The following is a 27,545-nucleotide window of genomic DNA, read 5'->3' on the forward strand; positions in this document are numbered from 1 at the left end:
TGGGCAGTCAGTTCTCAGGGGCTTTTCTAGTGTCCACTGATGCAAACACACAAATTCTCCATTTCAACACATTCAGTTATCAAATCAGAGGTTTCAAGGTGTCATAGACAACCTGTGAACAAAGAAATATCAAGCAAGGCACAGTAAAGCCATATTCAGAATTTGGTTAGATTAATCACAAAAGAATATATATTTCATGTGTATAAGAGAGAAATGTTTTCTAAAGTCATTTTCTTCATTTAGGGGAGAAGAGAAAAGCAGATCTCAAAAGAAAAAAAAAATCTCTTAAAATCATGAGGGAGACAATTCTAGCTGGAACAATGAATCTGAGAACTACAACCACTGGGGTGGACAAAATGAGTAGAAACCAGTGTTTACACCCTACGTCTGACACAATTAGATAATATTTAAAATCTTATTATTAAACATAGCTTTTAAATGTTTAGATGGAAAAAAATGTTTAGATAAGAAACTAGCTCCTGTATTATTTTCTTTTAATTAATGTATTTATTTGGCTATGTTGTGTCTTAGTTGGAGCATGTGAAATCTTTGGTTGCAGCATGTGGGATCTATTTCCCTTGCCAGGAATCGAACCCGGCCCCCCTGCATTGGGAGCACACAGTCTTAGCCACTGGGCCATCAGGGAAGCCCACTCCTGTATTACTGAGAGAAGTTTGTACTATGTCCATGTGCTTAATCACTGAAGCCACTCACAAAATTTGGTTCTCTTAATTTTTTCTCATACATTCTACCAGCTCTGTTCTATCAAACTTGCTTTAAACATTGACGGGCTAGAGTGACTCAAACAGTAGGGATCTAAGAGTCTCAGAGAGCAATAGGAACTGCACACGTGGTATTATGGGACTTGTTTTTCCTCCTGTGAGCCTTCACTGGGAATTTAAATATTTCTCATCCCATTCTGAGCAAGTCTTTTGAGTTCAATTTTATGTAATAGCAAAATACTTTCTAAATGTGCATTTCATAAGGCCTAACCAAGAAAAGGACTTCTCTGGTGACTCAGACCGTAAAGCGTCTGCCTACAAAGTGGGAGACACGGGTTTGACCCCTGGGTTGGGAAGATCCCCTGGAGAAGGAAATGGCAACCCACTCCAGTATTCTTGCCTGGAAAATCCCATAGAGGGAGGAGCGTGGTAGGCAACAGTCCAAGAAAAAGGAGATGATACAGACTGAATTTCTCTTTCGGGACTCTGTCACTTATGCAAATTTAAGTATGTTTTCGCTTTTTGGCCATTAACAGGGTTAGTTAATTTGAGCCACATAAATGGGGTGCTATTAGAAGGGAAAGGAAGAAGTTACATGATTTGCCTACCGGAATGAAGAAAGAAATGAAGAAATAAATCAGTTGAACTGTAAATAACCATTTCATTCCCTGATAGAATAAACTGGGTGTGTGTGTGTTTGTTTGTTTGTTTTCTTTTTGACATTATCCTAAATGTTGACCTGCAAAATTCACTGCCAGTATTGCAAGAAAAAAGCCTTTATGCCCAGGTACCAGTTTAGAAGGTGGCTTCTCCCACAGTCTGGGGTTTATAGTGTCTTAAATTTCAGAAGAGGAGGCGACCATACTAGCTCTTTAGTTCACATCCCTTTGTGGGTAAATGAAGAGCCCGGAGCTCTAAGTCCAGTGTCACAGTGCGATGGTGTCAGGTCTAACCTGGGGTCCTCCGTCCAGTGCCTAGTGGCCGGGGGGTCCTTGGGAGCCGCGGGTAGGCTCTCTGAGCACCACCTCCTCGGCGCCTCTCTGCGTGCTTGTTCTCTACTGATTAGTGAGGACGTTTGAGGGATTGATTTGGGAACAACAATAAGCAAAGTTCATTTAGGGAACATGCTGGCTAGAATCAATGAAAGAAGAGCAAGTTGAAAGTATGTAAGGACTTCCCTAGTGATACAGTGGTTGAGAATGTGCCCGATAATGCAAGGGACACAGGTTCGATCGCGGGTCCAGGAAGATCCCCATGCCGTGGAGCATCTGAACCCAAGCACCACAACTGCTGAAGCCCACGCACCTAGAGTGTGCCGCGCAGGAAGAGCTACCACCGTGAGAAGCCCGTGCATCGCAACAAAGAATAAGCCCCTGCTCGCTGCAGCTAGAGAAAGTCCACATGTAAAAAAGACCCAGTGCAGCCATAAATGAATAAATAAATTATATTTAAAAATTAAAGCATTTAATTCCCAAATAACATTTCTGCTGGTGATCCACATATGAAAGGAGTAGGATGTGGTTTCTTTAAATGACTGGCTTTGACTTATCCTCTTTGGAAACTTTTTTTTGTGGTTTTTGTGTCTTTTTTAGGCTCAACAACATCATCTTCCACCATCCACAATGAGGCTGAGCTTGGTGATGATGACGTTTTTACAGTAAGTTCCCATGGTCTTTTGCTTTCACATGAATTGGTGAATAATCAGAGGTTCTGTTTAAGGGCATGAGAGACACTTGGCAGTTTGGCATTTGCTGTTGCTGTTGGGATGTTGTCAGGGAGATCTCTGTCTTATCATAATTTTGCTGCCCTGGATTTGCTCTAGCCCCTCATGTTCCCATGATGCTACAAGGCATATGGTGTCCGCTCTCCTGGAGCTGTCCAAGGCACTCTCCCAGTCTTCCTTCACATTTAGGGTGAACAGCCATCCTGGTTTGCCTGGGACTGTCCTAATTTTAGCACTGAAAATCCTTAGTCCCACAAAAGACATACTTCAATCCCCAGCACGCTGGGACAACTGGCACCCTACTCTTGGAGTCTTCCACTAACCACCTCCCTGGCATGGAGGGGGCAGGGGAGCAGCCTTCCTGATGAGTGATTAAACATCTGATAAGAGTCCTGAAGGCTGAGTTGAGGTTAGGGCCAAATGTACTAAGGCAGGAAATGGCTTGGATATTTTGACATAGCTGGCGTTAATGGGATGTAACTGGAGACTAAATGATTTCTCAGCTTTCCCCTTCACTAAAATTCTGTGCTTCTAGAAGTTAGACAGTTCAGAGTGCACCTGCCATGTGCTTGGTGCAGTGAGGAACTGCAGGGCAGCATTTATTTCAGAGTCTGGGCCTTGACGCAAAGGAGGAAATACATTTAAATTGTAACCTAGGATACACATCCAGTAGACACCCCGAAACCAGATCATATTTCATGCCCTGCATTCTGATTTTTCCCTCCTCTTTTTTATTTTCTTCTGTTTCATTATTAAACTTTTCAAGCACACAGGAAAATTTAAAGACTAGTACAGCGAAAGCCTGTATACTCCGTATCTAGAGTCAGCAATGATAACATTTTACCCTGTTTGCCTTATCTCTGCATGTGTCAGCTTGCACACAGGTATTTTTTCTGTTGATCCAGTTGAAAGGAAGTCGCCTCTAAATACTTGAGCATACATCTCTTAAAAATAAGATATTCTCCTACACAACATCATTACTGGACCTAAGAAAATTAACAGGAATTTCATAATATCCTCTAATAGTTCCCCAATAATTCCTTAGTTGTCTTTTAGAAGCTGGTTTTTTTTAATTTAGTATTTTAAATATTAGTTGCAACCCTGTAAACGTGATTCCTGACCCATTCATCCTGCAACTAGTGATTTGAAAAATGCAACTCTGGGAAGACAGAGGTGGGTGAACCCGGCTCCATCCCTCATGGAGGTAACCGGATGGTTTGGACAGGGAGGATATAGCCCTGTGAGAGGCTTAGAAACTGGCACAGACTGTTAAATCCTCTGGCTCAGGATGGGGCCTGGGGGTCAGAGAAGACCCCTGGGAGCTGAGGCTAGACTTTGGTGGTGTTGGAACAGGGTTTGGAAAGGGGCTTCGGGGCAGAGGGTGAAGGCGACAACATGGTGAGTTGCCTAAGCATTGCACACCCCCCTGACATGAGCAGAGTGCTTGTCGGTGGCAGTTGGGGGGTGAGTGTCAGGAAGTGAACTCAGTTGTGCCTCCGTGGAGCGGCTGATGTGATGCACTCTGAGCAGGCTTCCTATAGTGCTCCAAGCAGATCCTCTCAACAGTTGGCATGTTGCTTACATCTGTTCCTTTGTCATGTTTGAGAGACAACAGCAGGCGGGTTAAAAGGTGGCTTCCTGTGCTCCAGAGCAACGCTGTCGTCCACAGCTGCTTCCCAGCTACCTGCCAGCATGATTTATGGAAGCGGGAGCGGGCGAGAGGGACTAGGGACATAGAAGCCGGCATCCCTGCTGGCTTTGTCCTTTAATCCACAGGGAATCGATGTGCTGTTCTGGGTAATGCCGAACGCCTGGAAGGACGTGTAGGAACTGCCCTGCTGTTTCCAGGCACTTGGAAACTCACGGCGGGAGAAGCACGGCTTCATTGTATTCCCTGTGGGCCCTACCGTACACAGTCCTTACCTTCATTCCACTTGTTTATACACAGGGGCCTCTTAATAACAGTACCTCACTTCCCCAAGACAAGCCCAGCCATGAGGCCAGTGACATTAGCAACGTCCCATGAAAGGATGGGAGGGTCGTCAGGGGCTGACGCACCAGGTTTCCTGTTTGTTCACAAGTTCCCTGTCATGAGACTTTTTGTCCGAAGAAGTCAGGGATGTCTCTAAAAGCTGGAGCCGTGGAAGTGAGCAGCCAGGTTAACTCCTATAGAGTCTACGGCTTCCCAAGGTTTGTTGCATTCTAAAACTGATATCATATCGGTAAGACAGATACTTAGGACTTTGAACTCATTTAGAAAGAGTATAAATAGTGATAGACCCTCTAACAACTTATGATGAGCCAGAAGGAGAATTTCTAAGAGAATAGTGTGTATAGGAGAAAACCTTCAGAGGCATAACTTAGGAACCAGGAGGAGATCTGTTTGTGCTGCTGGAGCCAAGGGTTCCCTCTATTTCACGGCATTCCTTGGGACCAGAAGGAAAATAGGACACTGAACCACACATGGATGCATGTTATATGTTGGAGGATGACGTAGAGGAGAGGGTAACCCCAAATCCCTCTGGTGGAAAAGTTGTTGGGCTTGGATGCTCAAAAAGCATGGGCTGTCTCTGCTCACAGTTTCCTGACTCCCAGCCCCTAAACCAGCCTGTCTTCTCAGGATGGTAGAACCATGTTGCAAGTCCTCCACGTGAAATTAGCATCCAGCTCAGCATGTGTGCACACGTGTGCAGACCCACACGTAACTGCCCATGCGTTGCTAGTTGCCTTTACAGTCCTCCCATGCCCCTCCTGCCACCAGCCTGGTGTGTGTCCACATCTTTGCTGACGGAGCCACCACCAGAGACTCCAGATTAGCGACTGCTCTGGTTTTCTGGGTCTTGGACTGTTTATCCATCCATGTGTCTTACTGTTTCACCCTCAACCAATTGTTTTCTCTTCTTTCAAATCCTGTAGCATTCTTGTTTATCCCTCTCTTGCTACTTAAAAGCCTGCTTCTTTTTAGACTTTCACATTTCATCTGCTGAACAAGTGACTTTACTTAGCTCAAAGCAGGTTATTCATCATTATAGTCCTACAACCCTATAAAGCTTGGCTGTATAGGTGCTCGATAAATGGGTGATCTGAACCCCAATATACTGTATACAATCACAGGGTTTCATATTTTATTCATTGTTGTTATTCAGTCTCTAAGTCATGTCCAGCACTTTGCAACCACATGGACTGCAGCACATCAGACTTCTCTGACTTCACTATCTCCAAGAGTTTGCTCAAACTCGTGTCCATTGAGTCAGTAATACTATCTAACCATTTCATCCTCTGTCACCCCCTTCTCCTCTTGCCTTCAGTCTTTCCCATTATCAAGGAAAGAGTCGGCTTGCAAAAAGCATCAGCCTGTGCTTTTTGAGAACCCAAGCCCAACAACTTCTCCACCAGGGGGGTTTGGGGTTGCCCCCTCCTCCCTGTCATCCTCCAACATACAACATGCATCCATGTGTTCCAATGAGTTGGCTCTTTGCATCCGGTCCAAAGTGTTCATTGGCTTGTTATCCTGCATAGTTAGTCATTTCAGTCGTGTCCAACTCATTGCAACCCCATGGACTATAGCCTGCCAGGCTCCTCTGTCCATAGCATTTCCCAGGCAATACTGGAGTGGGTTGCCATTTCAAGTGGTGGTTTTGAGGGATTCTCAGTAGCTTTATGTCATATTTTTCTTGCCGTGTTTTCTGTTGCGTCCACAGCTAGGAGGTGAGGTTCTTGAGCATCATCACCCAGTCTCACCCTTTGGCTGTTAATGCTCCTTGTCACCTCCCATCCAGCCCCGTCATCTCTCTTCCCTGACAGACCTCAGTTACTGTGATCCATCCAGGTGAACAGAAATACCTAGCTGGCCAGGCATTAAATGGATTGGGGCGGGGCGGGGGGGGGGGCGCATGGATTCCAATGCCTGAGTCACATGATGCAGATTTATGAGTCATGCAAAGAATATAAAGCAGTGACAACAAAGGCTAGCAGTCTGCAGTGGGCATTTGGAGGCATCACTGAGAGTCAGCATACTCCTATCCGTGCCCCTGGCAGACGGCTTTCTCTCTTCAGAACCAGGGATCCTTGAGAGGGACAGCATGGAAGGACCCTCAGTTCTGTTCCCTCTCATTGCTTTTGTCTTGTGAGGGAGACGTGCTCTAGTGTATCTTGTGGAGAAGGCCCCCATGAACTCGAGAGATGAGCAGTACGGTGCCTTGGAGGGGCCAAGCTGATTTGCTTCCCAGCCTGGGGCTGATTACCCAGATCCCTTCGGTCGAAGCTTCTGGGGCCAGAGGGTTTGGAGCCCTTGGGGAAGGGGCTCAACAGAGATGGGGAGAGAATGAGTAGAGAAAAGGGACTGTATAGAAGTAGAGAGGCTCTGGGTTTTATGGTCATTTAATGAACAATTTTCTAAATTCCTATTTTGTAGGCTTTGGTCCATTGAAACCTGGTGGTTTATTTATTGCCACAGAGCTCTAAAATCACTTCTGATTGTTATTAGCATCTTCATAGCTAGACAAGGAGAATTTTAATACGATCTTGGGAGAATGCAGCTGCAGGGTACACGGACTTCCAGAGCAGGCTCACTGAGAATCTGTGGTCAAGTGCTGTCAGTGCTTCAGCTGTCATTGTGCTGAGTGGCTGGATTCTGGCTCTAAAGCTGGAGGATTAGGGAAATATTTGCTTTATAGAAAGATGCTTGGGGGTGTATGAAATAGCTAAGTCCTCATCTTCCATAATAAGAAGGTCTTAAATAATATCTAAATCTTCAAATCAAGAATGAGAAGGATAATAAGATGGCATTGAAAAGATGGAGAGAAATGCAAGAAGAACCAACCACAAGAACTGGGTTTATTTCTCTGGGGCGTGAGAAGCTGTCTCACTTGCCTCACTTGGAGAGGGGCAAGATTGCTATTTGAGATATTAAATGATACACATGTACTGATTTTTTTAAATTTATCTTTAATTGGAGGATAACTGCTTTATAACATCATGAATCAGCCAAAAGTATATATATGTCCCTTCCCTCCTGAACTTCCCTCCCACCCCTCTGGGCTGTCACCGGGCATTGGCTTGAGCCCCTGTGTTAGTTACACAGCAACTTCCCCCTCACTCTCTGTTTCACATATGGTGATGTATGTTTCAATGCTACTCTGAATTCATCCCACCCTCTCCTCTCCCTGCTGTGCCCACAAGTCTGTTCTCTATGTCTCTGTATGTTCTCCTGCCTTTTAAATAGGTTCATCAGTACCATATATCTAGATTCCATATATATGCTTTAATATACAATATTTGTTTTTCTCTTTCTGACTTACTTCACTCTATATAACAGGCTCTAGGTTCATCCACCTCACTTTAACTGACTCAAATGTGTTCCTGTTTATGGCTGAATACGTACTACAGCCTCTTCACCCATTCATCTGTCGATGGACATGTAGGTTGCTTCCATGTCCTAACTATTGTAAACAGTACTGCAGTGAACACTGGGGTACATGTGTCTTTCTCAGTTATTGTTTTCTCAGGGTGTATGCTGAGAGGTGGGATTCCTGGGTCGTATGGTAGTTTTATTATTAGTTTTTTAAGGAATTGCCATAGTAGCTGTATCAATTCACATTCCCATCGATGGTACAAAAAGGTCCACTTTTCTCCACACCCTCTCCAGCATTTATTGTTTGTAGGTTTTTTGATGATGGCCGTTCTGAGACTTTTTTAAAAAGGAAAATGAGAGGGAGTTTTCTCAGAAAAGGGGGTGGGGGGGCATGTAGTCAAGGGAGAAGGGGGAATCCAGTAATCCTGATTAGCTACAGAAGCCCTGATTTCCCCTTCTGGGGGCTAAAGGAACTGAAGATACACAGCAGAAGTTGAGTTCTGTGCTCTCAGTGTTCCGCTCCTCCCAACTGTTTTTTCTGCCTTGTGTTAGGAAGCAGTGTGTCCTAATGACACGTGAAAAGTAGGAGAACTGATGTGAGTTAGCTGGAAACGTTTGGCTTGTGGGGAGGCGAGAACAGCTGTAGACATGCCAGCTCCTCAGAATTCTAGGTCTTGGAATTGAAAGGGATCTTGAGTTCACATCAGACAAGTCAGCCTCCTTCCTTCTGGCAGACAGAGTAAGATTGGCCTCGTTTTATAGACACAGTCGTGGAAGCCGCTCCGTGTCAGATGGAGGACTTGCCTGAGATGCAGCAGGTAGTTCACAGCAGAGGAGCAGTGAGGACCAACTCCTCAGCGTCCCCATTCATCACTACCATTTTTCTCTTCCTCTGTTGAATAATTATATTCATGGTTTTTCAGCTGTCCTATTTTTTATACATCATCCTTATACAAGAGTTAAGTTTTAGGGTTCTGTTGGACCTGAGTTGGAAAGGGGAGAAGAGATAAGAGAATAAATATGTGACCGGTGCCCCGTGTGGCACATCCAGATGACAGACTTGAAGCCTGAGCAGGTGTTACAGCCCCAGAGTCCCCAGAATAGCAATAGGAAGGCATACCCTAAAACAGGTTTAGGTCTATTCTCCCACCTCAGTACAGCTGCTGGACTGGGGCAGCCCTTCTCCACAGGGATTCCTCACGCTTCACAGCATCCATCCTCTGTAATGAATTACCTTCTCTTCTCTGCAGCTGGAATAGCACTAACTGTGTACGGTCCTTTGCATCATTGGGAAGAGTCATTCACAGCATCTTGTCTGGGTTGGAATTCTCTCCTAGAACCCAGTTAAGACAGGCTGGTTATATTTGTAACGTCTCATTGTCCTTGAATTTCTCAGGTAGGCAGTCCTCCTTCGTGTAGGAAAAATGTCTTCTACAGCATCATCAGCTTTTAGCCATGTGTTTGCCGAGACTGGAAAATGTAGTTCTTCCTTGTGCCCTATGCTTGAACTGGTCACATCCTGTTTATCACTAGCTGCATCTGATTACTTTCTGGCTATTCAGAGCGCTTGCTCCTAATGACCTCTCCAACCCCTCCTGCCCACCCCAGGTGTTCCTAAAGCATGACTAGAACAAGTAGCTGAAACCAAAATGTGAAGCAGCAGGGTTTTTTTTGTTTGTTTGCTTGTTTGTTTGTTTGTCCTAGGTGAGCTTTGGAGTCTGCAAATTGTGGTTATTTTCATTCTTGATTAAGTAGAAAAAATAAGTCTGGAATTTAGTAAATGTCAAGCTTTTACTTAACAGAAGCAGGAGAGTGCAGAATGCCACAGAACTTTCCTTTTCTCAAGTTTGTTTTCCACCTAATCCATCCCCAGCACACATGAAATCCAAAGGCAAATCTACCAATTTTTAATAAATGGGGTTTGTTTTCTGTTTTTCTAAGGGGATTTTGAGGGGGTTAGTTATTTAATTTCTAATTTTTTTCTTTGCACTGGGTCTTCATTGCTGCACTTGGGCTTTCTCTAGTTGCAACTAGGGGACTCCTTTTCCTTGTAGTGCTCCAGCTCCTCATTGCAGTGGCTTCTCTTGTTGCAGAGCACGGGCTCTAGGTGCACAGGCTTCGGTAGTTGCAGCTCAAGGGTTCAGTAGTTGGCGGCGCATGGGCTTAGCTGCTCCGCACGTGGAATCTTCCCAGACCAGGGATAGAACCTGTGTCTCCTGCATTGGCAGGCAGATTCCTATCCACCGTACCACCAGGAAAGTCCACAAAGGGTATATGTGATTCCTGCTGAGGGAGAGTTCAGAGGCTGGGGTTCTAAACATTTTTGACACTTCATTTCTTCAGATAAAGTCACCAAGACTTGAAGAAGTGAATTTCTTGTTCACTTCTTGTACCCAACTCCATCCTTTGTTCACCTAGAATGCAAACTCCAGATCTCCTTGCTGCCTTTCAGAGAACGTTGAGAAAGGGAAATATTTACTCAATAAGTTTCAGTAGATTTCACATATATGAAACATACCATATTCTCATCATTGCCAAAAAGCCACCTAAATGATGGACTTTTCAACTAGTGCGTTGGCTCCAAACCTCAGCTGACTCTTCAGTGTGATGTGGGGTTCTGCTATGCCCTCCTGGGAGCCCCAGTCTCATTTTAGAAGATCAGTTGATCAAAAGTGTTGTTTCTACCCTTGGGATTAAGGGGCTAGGATAGAGTGGGGTAGGGAGAGAATAAGTAAAAGAGAAAATAGGTTGCAAATGTAAATTAATTCTACAAAGTTTAACTAGTAAAACTAATCTATGGTGGTGTCTTAAGAAAAGCAAAAATGTTTTGGGGGGAAAAACAGCTATGCTTTGTGACTGACACCAGGGAACAGTGTCCCATAAATGCTGCTGGCTGAGACCCAGCCCTGCATAGGGTGGCATGGAAATTCTCAGAAGACAGATGAGAGCTGCTTTATCTTCTGAATGCCAATAATTATCAAGCTCACATTGCATAGTAAGATGAGGATCTTTTATTAAACATGTAATACCTAAAGTGGCTAAATTAAAGCATTTAAATGTCTAAGGCTCAAACAAAAGCTTTGAAATGCTCTCAATTTGAGGAAGGGCAGAGGCATTTTGCTAGCCCACCAGCTTGTGTCTTTCTTTGTTTACACATGTACCATCTCATCTGTTTAAGCTGTGGATAGTAATATATTACTATTTCCATTTTATTAATTGATGCAGAGTACATGCTCAAGGTTACCCAAAACCCACTTCCTGCTCACAGCCCTGCCAATGAAACTAAGCTGTGGGTTTGAGAGTCCTTTCCTTTCATGTCAATATTTTACCTAACTGCAAAATTTAGAAACATAAAACTTCTTTTTTAATGTGTGGAAGTTTTGGTTTTGTTGTTTTTGTTTCACAGTTGACAAATGCCCACTTCTTCCTCTGGATCCTGGATGGGATAACATCTTAGAGTCTAGGACAGGGTCATCTCCTCTCCCCCAACCAGCTGCCCCTCTCAGACCCACACTGCCTGCTAGCTAGCCCGGTTTCCTGCTCTACTTGCCTCTTCGAAAGAGAACACCTGGGACCAGTGTAAGCCCTGAGGACAGGTGAGCCAGTGCTACCTGTTCCCAAAGACCTGTTGACAGAATGGGGGACGTTCTGTTTACCAGAGGGGAAAAGGATTGACCATAGATAGGCCTGCCATTCTAGCTACTGAGTGGAAAGGCTTGCTTTGTTCAACCCCAGATCACCTGAGCTAGCAGCCTCCTTACACCCGCACCCATCCACTTCACTGTCTCCTGAGAGGCAATAACTGCCCAGAGTTCCATGTGATCAGTGCCGCCTCCCCGTCCAAGGTGGAGACGGTGAAGAATCTGCCAGCAATGCAGGAGATCAGGGTTCAGTCCCTGGGTTGGGAAGACCCTCTGGAGAAGGGAACGGCTACCCACTCCAATATTCTTACCTGGAGAATTCCAGGGACAGAGGAGCCTGGCAGGCTAGAGTCTATGAGGGGTTGCATCGTTCACGACTGAGCTACTAACACTTTCACACTTTTACTTTCAAATGCTCATGTATATAAATAAAATGGAAACCCTTGCAATAGGAAGAATACTGAATATTGCTTTGGTGGCATCAGTGGCTGAACTATATTTTGGTGGTAAGCTGCAATAAAAATAACACAAATTGGGGTCATAACTACAAGTTAGCCATCTTTAAAAATTCAAAATATCTGGAATTCCCTGGCGATCCAGTGGTTAGGATTCTGCGCTTACATTGCAGAGGGCCCAGGTTCAATCCCTGGTCAGGGAACTAAGATCCCTCAAGCCAGGAGGCCAAAAAAATAAATAAATAAATCATATAAGACAGGGCAGAGTCCTACTTTTATTAATCTGAATCAGTCCTGCAGCTTTTCTTTCCCCTGTGGCGATGACTTCTTATTTTTTCACTGAGGTGTAGTTGACACACATCCTGTGGCTCTTCATCAACTAAGCAACAGTCTTAGCCAGACTCTCCTGTAACGTTCTGAAGAGGAAGGCAGAAGGATCACACATAGAATTTTCAGAGCTCAAAGAAACCTTGGAGATATCCAGGGCAACTCCTTACTTTACACCCGAGGACAGAGGCTCCCAGAGCTTCAACAACTATCCCGAGACATACGTCCTCGCCTGGCCTGGAGTCAAGGTTTCCCAGTTCTCTCCGAGAAGAGCTATTTTTGCTTAACGTTTCTGTATGATTCCTGGATGACGCAGATTGGCTCCTTAAGCAGTGTCTTCACTTTATTTTCTGTGCCTTATTCAAAACACATAGGCCTGTCACCCTCCAGAAGCAGCTGCTCGGAGCAGGCTCGGCTCCGCCTGCTGTGTGTTCACAACAGCTCACGTGCTCCTGAGGACACAGGGAGGATGCGGAGGCTGGCCTTGTGTGCTTGCCTCTCTGGGGGTAGCCTTCCTCCCATTTGTCTCCATCCCCAAGAGGGAGAAGAAAATGAATGGTTGCCAGCCTTCCAATGTTTCTGCTACCAGAGTGGACTTGGTCAGGCTGGTCGCATCTCTTTTTATTATTTGGAGGTTCCCGGCACCCAGTGTTTCATGTCTGTACCCTCTGACTCTTGCTTCCACCTCCCTTCCCTTTCTTTTCTCAGCCTCCTGTGTTTCCTTATTAAAGTCTTGTCTTACTGCCTTGTTAGAGGGCTTCAGAACCAGGCCACGCAAAGCTTATTACTCAAAATACATGTTTTTCTATAACCATAGAAAAATTTGAAAATGTAGTCAAAGGTATACCCCTTGAAAGGAGGACTAAATTTAGGTGGTTAAAAAACATAACTCCCATACATAAAATAGATAAGCAAGAAGGATGTACTTTGTAGCACAAGGAACCATATTCAATATTTTTTGATAACCTATAATGGAAAATAATCTGACAAAATATATATGTGTCTGAATCACTTTGCTGTACACCTGAAACTAACACGATATTGTAATTCAACTATACTTCAATTATTTTTAAAAAAGAAACAACTCCCCAAAGTATAGAAAACGGTGGAGCACTGCCTAGCTCAGCTTGCAGGACCAGCATACCCTGCTGTAAAAATGGGCAAGAATCCAAGTAGAGAAAAACCGGAGTCAAACTCACTTATGAATGTAGATGTAAAGTTTTAAAGCAAAATGTTACCAAATCACATCAAATATTTGTAAAACAAATTTAATGAAAAACCAGTAAAGTAGATATCCCAGGCATGGAAAGATGGTTAATATTTAAAAAGCTTAACTGTTTGATTCATCCATTAATGAAACAAAGGTGAAAGACCATAATCATCTCAATAGACACAGAAGAACCATCTGGTTACCTCCAGTATTTTTCGGTGACAATCTATAGCAATCTGGTCTTCCCCAGTGTCTCAACGATAAAGAATCCATCTGCCAGTGCAGGGAGATGCAGGTTCGGTCCCTGGGTTGAAAAGAGAATTCCATGGACAGAGGGGTCTGGTGGGCTACAGTCCATGGGGTCACAAAGAGTTGGACACAACTGAGCACACACACTTTGCAATCTAGAATACAAAGAGACTTTGGAACTTTATAGCCACTCCAGTTATCTGGAAAGGTTATATACGACAGAGGATTGTTAGAAGTTGTCCCATCAAAGTCAAGTTCAAGACAGCAAGAGCCATTCTGTTTTTCCACATCATGCTGGAAACCTTGGCAAAGATACAATAAACAAGAAGTTACAAATAATGGAAAGAAAACCAGACTGTCTTTTGTGGGTGATAGGAATTTGCTTAGAAAAACCCAGAGAATCACTGGATAAAACACTTGAACTTTATAAGGAGTTAAGCAAGGGGACCAGATCACAGGATCAGTAACTTTTTTATAAAATCAATAGTAACTGTTTCGAAATGAAAATGATTAATCTCATTTTGTTTTTATAGTTACCCTGAGGACAGTTTTAGCTCCATTTTACAGATGTGAAAACTGGAGTTAGAGGTCACCTTGTCCAAAATCAGACAACTTACAATTAACAGAGAATTGATTCAAATCTAGTCTGCCTGGATTGAGACCGTGATATTTAGCATTATGACATTGCCTTGCATTTCTGTTGTTTGGTGCTTCCTATTAGGTTACAGGCCTCTTAATCGGACATCTCTTTAATAGCAGGCATTGAGAGTGAGCTGGAGTCACACCCAGACCCAGAGGCAAGGTTTTCTGGCAGCATACATGGAGGTAACAGTGGTTGTGCTCACACTTTCATGTCGCACGGGACCTCCCACAAGTAGGCGGCACCCCATGGCAGTGTCTGGCCTTGTTCACAGTGGGTGACATCAAAGGCTGTCTCTGACTGCTCTCTCTGACTCAGGAAGCCTGCACCGAAGCCAGCCCACTAAGCAATCTGAGGTCCCCAAGCACAGAGGACCTCTGCTTTTGTTCTTCTTGAGCTCACACCTACAGCACTTCAGAGATTTCCCCCGCCCCACCAAGAAGGCGAGTTGAAAACGGCAGCCAGTATTTCCAGGTTGAAGGTGAAGCTCTCGGATTAGTAGGTGGGTGGGTGTCATGAGCTTGTGTGCACAAGTGGCAGGCATGTTCTAGAATCTTGTTTGTTGAGGTGCATATGTGTACAGTCCAGTGACTGCTTTTTTCCACAAGCAGAGAACGGGGGCATTCATCCAGAGGTGTGTATGGTGAAAGGTTTTCCCTCTTGCCTCTTCTTGGAAATACCCTAATAATACATTCCTTTTGCTGGTAGACACTTGCCTCTTGACAAGATTTATCTGATATCACAGATATGCAATAAGCCTCAGCTTCCGATGGAGCCTCTTCTGCATGCTTTAGCCCGGAGCAGTCGGCCAAGGGAGGCAGTGCACTGATAGCCCGCCTCAGTCTTCTGGCCTCCCTGCTCCTCTGTAGAGGTTTGTCATCAGATTAGGAGATGTCGAAAGGCCTTTCTCAGTCTCACGTTCTCTGAATTGTCAGAAAATGGTCCAGGAAACTTTGCACTTGACTCTGCAATGGGGAGAGGCTGGTCCAGGCTGGGGAGGGAGGCTGGGAGCGTCAGAAGGGGGCGTCTGATTGGCTGAGGATGACTAGGAAGTACCGGGTGTGCCTCATTTCTCAGAATGACTTTCTATACATTGTTAACCTGGACGCAGGTCACAGAAAACAGGGTGGATTGGGGTAAACAGATGACTAACACCGAGGTGACTCTGATGTGTGAACTGGGTTTCTGAGAACTAAATGCCAAGTGCATGTTACAGTGTTTAATGCTGAAGTAGCTTCTAACCTAAGATGTGACTGTCACATGGGTACTGGATAAGAGTTTAACCCTTGGATTTGAATCATACAGAAGGGCCCTTATCTACTCATTCAGAAAGTATTTACTGAGATCTGTAGAAACCTTTGTATCCTGAGACACCACCCCTTACCACCTGGGTCTGTATAAATCAGGGCACATCGTCTTACTTGGTAGAGTTGTACTTGTGTTAATCTCACCAAGATGAACACAGAGCAGGTGGCTCTTCTGGTCTTGATAAGCCGCAGTGTGCTGCAAGGAGATCCCACTGGGCTTGGCGGACGGGGCGTGCGTTTCAGTCCCGCTCTGGCAATGGTGGCTTGCCATAGTTGGCAGGATCCTGAATTTCTTCAGGTGTCTGTGTTCCTGTGTATGACGTGGAGGCGATATTGTGCCTGCACTGGTGGATTCCCGTGTACAGTGCCTGGCACATCATAAGCCTTCACATAGTATGAGACTGTGAAGGATTGTATGCTTTGTTGTACTATCAATTTGCAACCACTCATGTGTTAAAGAGAGCGGCAGTACCTCCAAAGACGTAAGGAAAGAGGGTGGGTGAGAGAGGACGGACCTGAATTTGAACGGAAGTAAAAATTCTGTATGTCTCGGTTTGGTCTCTTTCAATTTCTGGGATTTGAGGGGTAAGTAGCAACTCTTTCCTATCAGGGTTCTAAACCAATTGAGAAAAAAAAGTGAAGAGACCCTTTATTACTGATGATGTGAGTCCCAGCTTACATCTCCAGGAAGTGGACATCCCAGGACTGGACCCTGAGATTAGACAGACCTGCCCTACCAGGCGCGCATGCGCTGGGTCTCCATACCCTCCCCACAGTGGGTGGGCCCTCAACCTTCCAAGTAGACCACACAATCCCAAGAAAGGTTGCCAGCACATGCTATTTGCCAGTTGGGTGGCTCCCAAGAGGCAGAGGAGAGAAGTAGCAGGCTCTGAACACCCTGTTCCACTCTACCTGCTGTGGAGAGGATTGAAAGGGACAAGAGAGAGGCCAGGAATGTGGTGCAGGTGGAAGGCTGCCACAGAGAAGGAATTGGCAGTGGCAAAAAAGAAAGTGCACCCAACGGATGAGCCCCGTCATTCTGGGTTAAATCACCAAAGGGAATTGGCCCCTCTCTATGGGACATCCTAGGGTGGATCAGGATTCAGGCTTGGCTGGATCCAGAAGTTCGAGTGGTATCTGTGGGATCCTTCTTCCCTTGGTTTTTTGCTTCACTCCATCCTCAGGTTCTTTCTTTCCCTGCACCTTCACCAAGATTCCAGGCTTACAGGACCCTTAGCTCTTAACTAGATAAGAGACAAGCATCTTTTCTGACCTGTCCATCAGAAGTCTCTCAGGATTGCCTCAGGGAGAAGTGTGTGTCCATATCTGAATTAGCCACGAGATTGTGGGATTGGAAACAGGCATCACCCCCGCATCACACAAACCAAATAGAATTAAAAATCCAGGAGGGCTGGGTTTCCAAAAGCATGCTGCACATGTCCACCAAGCTTTAAAAATTGATGTCAGTTGTGCTGCATAGAGGAAATACGGGTGTCTTTTCTTTTTTGGCCACACTGTACAGCGTGTGGGATCTTAGTTCCCCAACCAGGGATCAAACCCACACCCCCTGCAGCAGAAGCACAGAGTCTTAACCACTGAACCACCAGAGAAGTCCCTGAGTGTTTTTTCTTTTTCCTGAATACTTGTACTCCTATTTTCCTGAGCATTTATTACTTTATAAGTGAACGTAGTGGAGGGGCAGAGACTAACTCTCATAAGTCTATTTGTTTTAACCTTGGCTTGCCCTGGAAAGGGTCGATGACACTAACAAAAATCAGTAAAATAAAAGGATATGAATAAGCATATGGGGTGAGGGGGATATAAGAATGAGAAACAAGCAACAATTAAGGAGTTTCTAGATATCTACCAGAAATAGGACACCTCAATATCAAGGAAAATCTTTTCATTTGTGAAAAAAAAAGAAAATAAAAGAAGAAGGGTCCATTACTCTGAGGAAGAAGGTAGAGTGGAATGAGGATAGGATTCGCCTGGGCCCTGGTTTTCAAGGCAATTGCCCCAGCTGCATTTGACAAAGCCTTTTATGAGCGTATGGCTGCTGGGCCCCAAGGTTGTGGAAAGTGACCATCACACCTGGGATCACCTGGGGGTGTAAAGCACCCGAGGTGTTCTGAGAGACAATGGGGCCTGGGCTCTGCCCACAGCCACAGTCTATTCTGATACGTGATCACCTTCCTAAGACCTTCATGGAGGCTCCAATCTGAACTCATCACCTCTACCGGGAAAACAGCTCTGTTCTCACCCTCCAGAGACAGTGATCCTCAGGCTTGCCTCCAAGCCAAAGATTACAAAATTTTTTCCTGGAAAGCCAGTACCCATGATACCCCTGAGGTATCCTTATCTTTGAGACTTTCCCAGGCTGGGCTTAACCCCACAAAGAAACATATGGGTTTGATTTTTTGCTTGTTTGCATTTCCTCTGCTTGACCAAGGACCTCAACCAGGGCCACAAACAGTGGCCATTCTTGATCAAACTGGAGCACACCCGCGAGTGGCCTGGTGTGGCAAGCCCTGCCCCAGAGCCGATCGCTGCTCCCACAGTTGAGAAAACAAACCCAGCTTTCCAGGGGCTGGGGGCTGGGTTTCTCTGCCCGTCGTATTTAGACAACCTGGCCCTTCAGGGGTCCTCCTGCCTCCCACGGCCAGGATAAACTCAAGATTTCGAGAAGTCCAGCAAGACGCCACAAGTGGGGGTAGACGGTGTGTTAGTTTTGGGGCGGACTTGGTTTTTGTTTTTAATTAACTCATGGTTACCTCCTTCTACACAGACAGCTACAGACAGTTCTTCTAATTCGTCTCAGAAGAGGGAACAACCTACTCGCACTATCTCCTCCCCCACATCCTGTGAGCACCGGAAGGTTTATACCCTGGGTCACCTCCACGACCCATACCCCACGGACCACTATCACCTCGAGCAGGTGAGCTGGGATCCTGTTCCTTGGCAGTCACAGGGGTGACCTCCTGATCTGAAACAGCTGCCTTGCCCTCCCTTCAGCCGCACGCCCGAGCCTAGGCCTCTTCTGTTCTCCTACTCTGTTCCCCCATTCCAGACTGGAGGTGGTACAGGCAACTCGCCCTCACTCAAGGGTTTTCTGTGTGCCAGGCACCTTGCTAAACCCTTCATGTGATTTATCTCCTTTAATCCTCACAGATTACCCAGAAGCAGGTCTTCTGCATCCCCAGCTGCTAGATGAGGAGGCTGAGGCTTAGGGAGAGGGTCCCTGGTGGAACAAGATTAGATGGCAGACTCTGCTCACCCAGAGTGCTACCCTGCCTCCTGCATTCCTCTGTCCAAAGGGTGTGAAAGCACAGAACCACGGTTGGTACCACAGAATACTGTATGTTTGGGCCGAAGGCCTGGCATCATGGGCTGCAGGCCCCAGCTTCCTTGGGGAGCTGTAGCTGGAATTCAGTAATACAACAAATATTTACCCAGCGGCTGTTTTTTGGAGGAAGTTCGCAAACTGTGGGGTGTGGACTGGTGCCCATGTGGGTGATGTGGCCACCAGTCTGCTTTGAAAAGAGAAAAAGCACGAGGCACTGAGGTTTTATAACATAAAGCTAGATTTATATGACTCTTTTTTTTCAAAATTGTTTTATTGGGTGTGTGCTTCCTAATATTTTGGCATGAAAATGTTCTTTTTAAAATCACAGTATGGTAGCAATAGATGGGAATTGACTTTTTGACTCTCTTTCGAAATAATAGCAAAGACTGTGTCAGCTCCCAAACTTTGTTTTGAAATACTGCAGGATTGTATTTTTTCCAAAGCTGGGGAAACTCTGACGTCAAGAATCTGGTAGGAATTAGGACAAAGCCTGTGAGACATGGCCCTTGCCCTCAAGGAGCTCACAGTCTGGTGGGAAGTGATGGGTAAATTTAATTAGTGTGTGCTAAATTCTAGGATAATATTATAATGACAATATTGGCAACAGTCATCATGTGCATCCTGTGTGACAGAGCCTGTGCTTACACCGTTTAGATTCTTTCTCTTTGTTCTCACAGTAGCCCTATGCAGTTTGATCATCAGGGAAGCAAAGTCCGAGGCTTAGCAACTTGCTAGTAAATTCTGTAGTCTGAAGCCATGCTTCTCACTCTTTAAAAAGCCTTCATGCTCAAAGGGCTTCTAAGGTGGGAAATGTCATTGTCTGCCACAACTGGGATGCCCTGTGCAAGGCAGGCTTACCTGGATCCACTCAATAACTGTATTCAGCACCTGCCACTCTGGGCCAAGGCACTGATGCAAACTGTAGGAGGCCCACCACAGGGATAACACTTTCATCATAAGGGAGAATGCGGGTTAGGTTTGAAATCTAGACAGTGTGGCTCTGTGGTCCAGCCAGCCCAGGTGCAGATTCCACTCTGCTGCTCACCACTTGTGAGATCCTGGCAGGATTCAAACACCATCGGCCTCTGGAACTTGTGATCTTGCACTCTGTGTATTTGAGCATCTTATCTCCCCAGCCAGATTACAAGGTACCTGTGAGCCTTCATTGTCCCTGGTATCCACTTTGGCTTTTTTGAACATGACCCACAGTGAGACACACATTCGATATCATGGACTAGTATGCACTTGTTGAGTACACACAGAGAACAGACGTACTTACCTTGTAATGGTCAATGCACTCCAGAGTTCTTCCGGTTCTCTGGGAAAAAACAAAAGACTTGAGAGAGGACGGCCTATAAAAACAGGTGAAACTAATCTAAGCTGTTAGAAATCATGCTGCCAGTGTTCTTGCCTGGAGAATCCCGGGGACGGGGGAGCCTGGTGGGCTGCCGTCCATGGGGTCACACAGAGTTGGACACAACTGACATGACTTAGCAGCAGCAGCAGTCACCATCACCTTAGTGGTGGGAGCTCACAGAAGGGAGATAAAGATATTCTAGGGACATCTCAGGTCTGCTTTTGATCTGGGCATGTTCAGCTTCTGGAATTTCCAACTTTATTCTCACAGTGTGTATACCTACCCACATCTATAGCAAAACTGCAACAGAAACGGAGGAAATGCCGGTCTCGACCCATTAACATGATTTCCTGACCCAGGAAGGGATTGAGACAGTTTGAAATACGTCTTTGACCCGCAAGCTGTTAAGTACAGGATGGGTCTGTTTCTTCAAGAAATGCCCTTTGCCAAGGTGAAGGATGCATTATTTGAAGATTGGTTTGTTTAGCTGCTGCGATAAAGTAACGTCTCCTTTTTCCTGGGGCAGCCGATGCCAAGGCCCTTCCGCCAGGTGAGCTTCCCGGACGACGACGAGGAGATCGTGCGCATCAACCCCCGGGAGAAGATCTGGATGACCGGCTACGAGGATTACCGGCACGCCCCTGTGAGGGGCAAATACCTGGACCACACGGAGGACGCGGACTCCTACGTGCGCTTCGCCAAGGGCGAGGTGCCCAAGCACGATTACAACTACCCTTACGTGGACTCGTCAGACTTCGGCCTCGGCGAGGACCCCAAAGGGCGTGGGGGCAGCGTGATCAAGACCCAGCCCTCCCGGGGCAAGTCCCGGAGGCGGAAAGAGGACGGAGAGCGCTCCCGGTGCGAGTACTGCCGGGACATGTTCAACCACGAGGAGAACCGGAGGGGCCACTGTCAGGACGCCCCCGACTCCGTGAGAACTTGCATCCGCCGGGTGAGCTGTATGTGGTGTGCAGACAGCATGCTCTATCACTGTATGTCGGACCCCGAGGGGGACTATACAGACCCGTGCTCGTGCGATACCAGCGACGAGAAGTTTTGCCTCCGGTGGATGGCTCTTATTGCCTTGTCTTTCCTGGCCCCCTGTATGTGCTGTTACCTGCCTCTGCGAGCCTGCTACCACTGCGGAGTGATGTGCAGGTGCTGCGGAGGGAAGCACAAAGCAGCCGTGTGACTCGGTTTCCCTCCCAACCCCTTCCCGTCCACAGCCCCAAGGGGACTCGTCTTCTACATCCTCTCATCTTTCTCCCCGCTCGCGGGTACCCAAGGCGCCTTTCCAGCCTGGGGAGCCCGCCTGGTGGACTCTGCACCCCCGCCGCCCACTCTGCATCAGCCACACCCAGGCACGCGCCGCACAGTGTTCTAAGGAAAGGACCCTCTGCCTAGACGCTCCTGTATTATTAACAATCTGTAATCAAGCTATCTCATACAGGTGTTGATTTCATGTCCTTCCTGCCCACCTCGTCCAGTTTCAAGGCGCCTGCAGCAGGAACTGCTGATTTTTTTGGTGGGGTTTGTCGTTTTTTTTTCCCAAGAGCTCCAAAGGCCATCTTCCTCTTGGTACTAGCTTGCCTATTGCTAACGAGCTTGCTTCCTCAGGTTCCTGTGGTAATGGATTGTCAGAATGGTGAAACCCTACCAGATGTATTTTTGAACCTGCAGTCAGTTACTATGTATAGGAGGTGATCTAGTTAACAAAATTCTACCACAAAACCAGATCGCTTTAACGTTTCTAAAGCCAAACTTCCCATGTAAGCTGCGGTTTCTGTCTAGAGCCCATCATCTTGTCTCTCTCGACCAACACCCCCAAAATCTGTCAGTTACTCACTGATGCAAAACATTCACTCCTAAAATGACTGAGAATTGAGCCTTAACTTCAGATTAACTTGTGAGAATCAGGAAAATCCTTTAAACTGCATTGTATCCTCTCAGACCAGGGCTAGAAAGGGGATTTCAGGTTTCTCTGAGCCTCCCCACTGACCCTAAAGTAGATCTTTTTAAAATTATGTCACCACCACTTGTAAAAATTTAGCAATACCAGAAGAAAATGCTAATGAAGTAAGAAATTTTGCTCATTGTTTTGCAAACCAAATAGTCTCTTTCAAACAAACCAGCGTTCTCCCGAACATTGTCCGGTTAAGAAACACTAAGGTTGTGGTAAGTAAAACTTTAAAGGAGCTTTCTTTCCCCCCAGTGGCTATTTTCTATTAACTGGGGGAGATTTTAAATGTCATCAATTTGAAGAGTGGTGGGTTGCATTCTGTTCATGGGTTTGTCATTTCGTTTTCATTTTGGACTCAAAAAAAACATTTCACATCACTAAATTCTTCATTTATACTTGGGAAAAAACAAGGCCATATATAAAAAACCCTTCCAATGCCTAAGTGTCTTTCTCCTGCAACCCCAAACCCAGACTTGCCACTTTGAGTGCATGGATGGTTAGTTCAGCAGTCTGGGTCCACCTGTCGCCTTGCCACATAGGAGGCTTCTAATCAGCTGAAAAAGAGTATTTTTCTAATATATTGCAAGGAATAGCCAAATCTTACTGCAGAAAGGGAAAAAAAAAAAAAGGTGAAGAGTGGTTACCTATACCTCGCATTGTACAATCAGAACACTGTGGAGAGCACAGGGGACAGGCTTGTCTGCACCGGCTGTCCTTCCCGCCGTGAACTTCCTGTGGCTGCTGCCAGCTGAGTGCACAGCCTCGTTCCTCTCTCCCCACTCCCCGCCCCCTCAACCATCCCTCCTCTACAGCACACAGGACATCAGTCTCCAAGGAGAGGGACTTTTTTCCCAGTCTGCCAATCATACTGGGAAAGTGCTGGCCACGCTTACCTTCATGGGAACGTTCTCAGCTTACCTGAGAGTGCTTTGCATTTCTTCCTCAGATCATCCATGTAAATACCCAGTGTGCTTATGAGTTTGTTTGGTAGGTGTTTTTGTTTGTTGGAGTGACTAATTTGGGTCTTCCAGTCTGGGAAAGGAGCAGAGGTCTATTAATCTGGTGGTGCAAGACAAGAACCACTTCTCAACCTGGAGAGCATCTAGAAAACCTTCAGCCAGCCTCCAAATGCTGTTGAGAGACCATCTTCTCCCCCACGCCAACCCCCATCCTGAGGCATCTCCTCAGGGTCTTCTCAAGGTCTCCTTTCTACGAAGCACAACACTAATGTATGTTCTGTTAGACCTCAGTTCAAGTGTCCCTATTTATTTCAATAAGAACACACCTATTCCGGCCGCTTCTTGTTTGCCATGTCTGTCTAGCCATCATCTGTTTCTATCTTCCTTCACCCCTCGTCCTTTTCCACCCCTTTGAAGAGTTAATGCTGGTGAATCTTAGGCCGCGTATCCTTTTTGGTTTGTGAAGAAGGCAGCGGTTAAGGGCACAAGGACAGCCGTGGGGACATTTTATGTAAATACGTCTCTCGAGTTGCCACACTGCAGCCAAACAGTGTGTAGTATTTTCCCAGTCAGCTTTGCCATACTTAACGTCAATCATCTGAGAGAAATTATTCAGATTTTATTTTTGTATCTGTGGTAACAAAACATTAACCAAAAGATTTTCTGTTTGGAAGCTTCCCCTGACCCCAACTACGAAGCTATTTGCTCACATTAACAAATTAAAGTGCCTGAAGCATAATTCATTCTTTACCTGTATACTAAAAACCCCGTTGTATTGATTTTTTTATAATAAGCCTTTTTACCTCTGTGTAAAAAAATATATATACAAGTGTATGATGTACATTTTAGTTCTTAACTTTTTTTTATGGTTTCTAATATGTATGACCAATGTAGCCATTGCTTTAAAATGTACCATGTAAATATAAACATATCCTATCAGATCGCTGGCTTTAGGCTGTTTCTCTGGCTGGAGACAGGGTGGCATTTGAGTCTCTGCGGACGTGGGAGCTCTCGCACACAGGATGGGAAGGGGCTTCCTTTGGAGAAGGATGTGTGGACACCGGTCTGTTTTTGTGAGGCCCTTCCCGCCTCTGGTTATGTCATATTCCCCAGGGGAGACAGCAGCTCCTCGGGCTCGGATGCCTCAAGTGAAAAGAATGCTGTATGTCACCACCCGGGGAACACCCCCCCCTCCTCGCCTGGCTTCCCCCACGCGTGCTCCTCAGAGGGAACAGCTGTACTTCCTCTGAGTTGTTTTCAACTGGTTCCTGCTGAACCTTGAGAGAGAGAGAGAGAGTGTGTGTGTGTGTGTGTGTGTGTGTGTGTGTGTGTGTGAAGTTTGGAACACAGTTTCTCACAGAACTCAGTTGTTAAAACTACAAGATCCTTAGGCTCCTCAGAGTGGTTTGATTTTAGTGATATTTGGCCCACTTTCAGTTCCAGATGGGCTCTTTGGATGCTCAAACGTTACATGCAGTGACAATACCTTGGAGAAAATGAAGTGTGGGGTCTTTTAAGGGTCACAGAAGAACGTTTCAGCTTATTCTCTGGAAAGCCGAGTAGGGGCCTTAAAAAGAGATGTGTAGAGGGGCCCCTTCATCCTAGTCTCAACTCTTCCCAAAAGGAGCGACATTTCCAAACTGCTGGCAAAGATGAAAAGCAACAGGAGATGCTGGAATTTAGAAAGTGAGGGGAGAGCAAGAAGCCATGAAGATTGGTAATTAAGAGATCATTAGAGAACTTCCTGAGAGTTCGTACATAAATTAGGAGGCACACAAACCAGATTATAGGGGGTGAAAAGTCAACCTGAAGGGCATGTAAACATGGACGTCAAACGTAAAACATGTTTCCAAGAAGTTTGATGGTAAAGGAATAGCGGGAATGCTCTGAAGGACAAGAAGAAAAATAATATCTGCTGAGATAATATGTGTACATTTACCCATAACAATCTGAATAAACTGCTCTGATATAAAAAGAGAACTTGGAAGACACATCCAGAGTTGCAGGGGGCTCCAGATCACCTGGCCCTCATGCCACCCCACAAGGCATGTCCCTCCCGGCGTCTCTGTTTGGAGCTGAGGAACGGAGGTTAAGAAAGGGTAAGTAACTGGGACCTCCCTGGCGGTCCAGTGGTTAAGACTCTGCGCTCCCAAAGCAGGGGGCATGGGTTTGATCCCTGGTTGGGGAACTAAGATCCTACATGTCCCACAGTGAAGCCGAGAAATAAAATGGCTACTTTTTTAAAAAAGAAAAGAAAAAACGAGTAAGGAACTAAAGTAACCTGTAGTCACTTCCCTGGTGGCTCAGACGGTAAAGCGTCTGTTTACAGTGCGGGAGACCCAGGTTCGATCCCTGGGTTGGGAAGATCCCCTGGAGAAGGAAATGGCAATCCACTCCAGGACTATTGCCTGGAAAATCACATGGACAAGAGGAGCCTGGTAGACTACAGTCCATGGGGTCGCAAAGAGTCGGACACAACTGAGCGACTTCACTTCACTTCACCTGTAGTCATAAGAGGCAATGACCCAACCAGGTTGGGTTGACTGACTGCAGAGCCTAGGTCCTTGCCAGGCCTCACTGATAGCTCTGCTCACGCCCTCCCCATTTGTGGGCTTAAAAAGTTGGCACCAGGCAAGAGCCTTGCCTACTCCTCCCTGTTTCCTGGGGCCCATCGGGCTGCTACAGGATTAGTTTGGTGCCCTAAGTGCTCAGCCAGGAGCTGGGCACACTTTATCCATCATCTGCTTCAACCCTCTGTGGAACAGAGTTTCTACTTCACAGGTGAGGATGCGGGGATAGAGAAACCACATGAACCCGGTCCCTGGACAGTCTTTCTGCCGTTACCAGCCATTAGCCTTTGGGCAAGTGAGGTCACCCTTCTGAGCCTTGGTCTCCACGGGTGTAGCAAGTAAGATAATACACACCGAAAGCACGTCGTGAGACTCAGTGATTACAGTTCACCTGTCATTACAGCGCAGCATACAGGGTACGCCTTCCTTTCTCAGCTTCTCCTCTGTTCTGGAACTCTGGGAAACCCCAAGAACTGGAGAGGACGCCGTCTTTTGAAGCACAGGAGGCTGAAGCCATTATGGAATTTTGTGAGTATTTAGACCTACAAAATACGTGTGCTGCGATTTCCTTTTCTCAGCCTCTCTGCAATACTAAACTAGGTTTCGATTCCTTGCTGGCCCTCCCAGACCCCTTCACAGCCCTCGTGATGGCTGCAGAAGGGCGCTGAGCTGGCTGATTCCTCAGGAGCCGGAGCACACAACTTGCCTTTCCGACTGTCTCCTGAACCCCCGGCCCCTTCTGTGGCATTTGGGATGTGAGTCAGTGGCCTCATCTTCTGGGCCTCTGTTTCTCCTACTGCTCTCCCATTGCTAGTTACCACTCACTCTTCATGGTGGGCACCTCCCAGAAAATCAGACCTTCCCAGGGAAGAGAGTGTTGGTGAAGAATTCTGATGCCCAGGGACTAGAGGTGGTTTGTTATTTGAGCACAGCTTTCGAGTGCATCCTTGTGAAAGAGTGGCCAGGGCTTATAGAAGTGTGCAACTGCCTGCAGGCATTCTGACTGCAGGCCCACTGGGCTTTCTGATTTTTGGGGTTAGCTGGTTAGAAATATCCACTGTGTGTGTGTGTGTTAGTCAGTCAGTCGTGTCCCAACTCTGCAACCGCATGGACTGCAGCCCACCAGGCTCCTCTATCTGTGAAATTCTCCAGGCAAGAATACTGGAGTGGGTTGCCATTCCCTTCTCCAGGGCATCTCCCCAACTCAGGGTTCAAACCCAGATCTCCTGCGTTGCAGGCGATCCTTTACTGTCTGAGCCACCTCTTCAGGCACAAACCAGATGGGTGGAATGAAAGGAGAGGACCCTGGTAACATCTTGCACCACCAGATACCAGGTGATCTTGCAAATCAGGGCCCTGCCATGTCCTCAGCTAAAGAAGCCACTAGTGTTAGCGGTTTCTTCCAGGCAAGCTGACCCCTTGGCAGTGTTGGAACCAGGGTGCAGCTGGGATTGGAGGGTGGAGAATAGGTGACATGCTCTGTAAATTTATAAAGAGGAATCAAGCCAGTTATGTGACAGTCACACTTCATACGCTTTTCTTCTCACTGTATCTTATCTTTTTATTCCCCCTAGTTTTGGGGGAGGGCTCTGATTATTATAAAAGTAACTAATACACATAGTTATAAAAATGTCATAGGCCACAGAAGTATGTTATAAAAATGTCATAGGCCACAGAAGTATAAAAATGAGCATCTCCTGTGGGCCTGTTCACGTCATCTTCCCTCTCT

General features: G+C 46.2%; 1 protein-coding gene and 1 non-coding gene across 3 annotated transcripts in view; both read left to right on the plus strand.

Moving 5' to 3' along the window:
- Positions 1-24,158, plus strand: part of SPRED2 (sprouty related EVH1 domain containing 2) — a 119,794-nt gene extending 95,636 nt beyond the window's left edge. The window contains exons 4-6 of one of the 2 annotated variants that reach the window (XM_068965423.1): positions 2,315-2,379; positions 18,413-18,562; positions 20,854-24,158. In XM_068965423.1, coding sequence (XP_068821524.1) covers positions 2,315-2,379; positions 18,413-18,562; positions 20,854-21,519 — 881 coding nt within the window. In that variant the 3' untranslated portion in view covers positions 21,520-24,158. The remainder of the gene's footprint in view (positions 1-2,314; positions 2,380-18,412; positions 18,563-20,853) is intronic. The other variant, XM_068965431.1, reaches the window with a different exon arrangement.
- Positions 12,025-12,097, plus strand: TRNAV-UAC (transfer RNA valine (anticodon UAC)). The gene has a single exon. It is a non-coding gene; the product is annotated as a tRNA-Val (tRNA).
- Positions 24,159-27,545: the final 3,387 nt, after the last annotated feature.

Source organism: Capricornis sumatraensis, chromosome 1 (assembly GCF_032405125.1).
Source record: "Capricornis sumatraensis isolate serow.1 chromosome 1, serow.2, whole genome shotgun sequence".
NCBI lineage: Eukaryota > Metazoa > Chordata > Mammalia > Artiodactyla > Bovidae > Capricornis > Capricornis sumatraensis.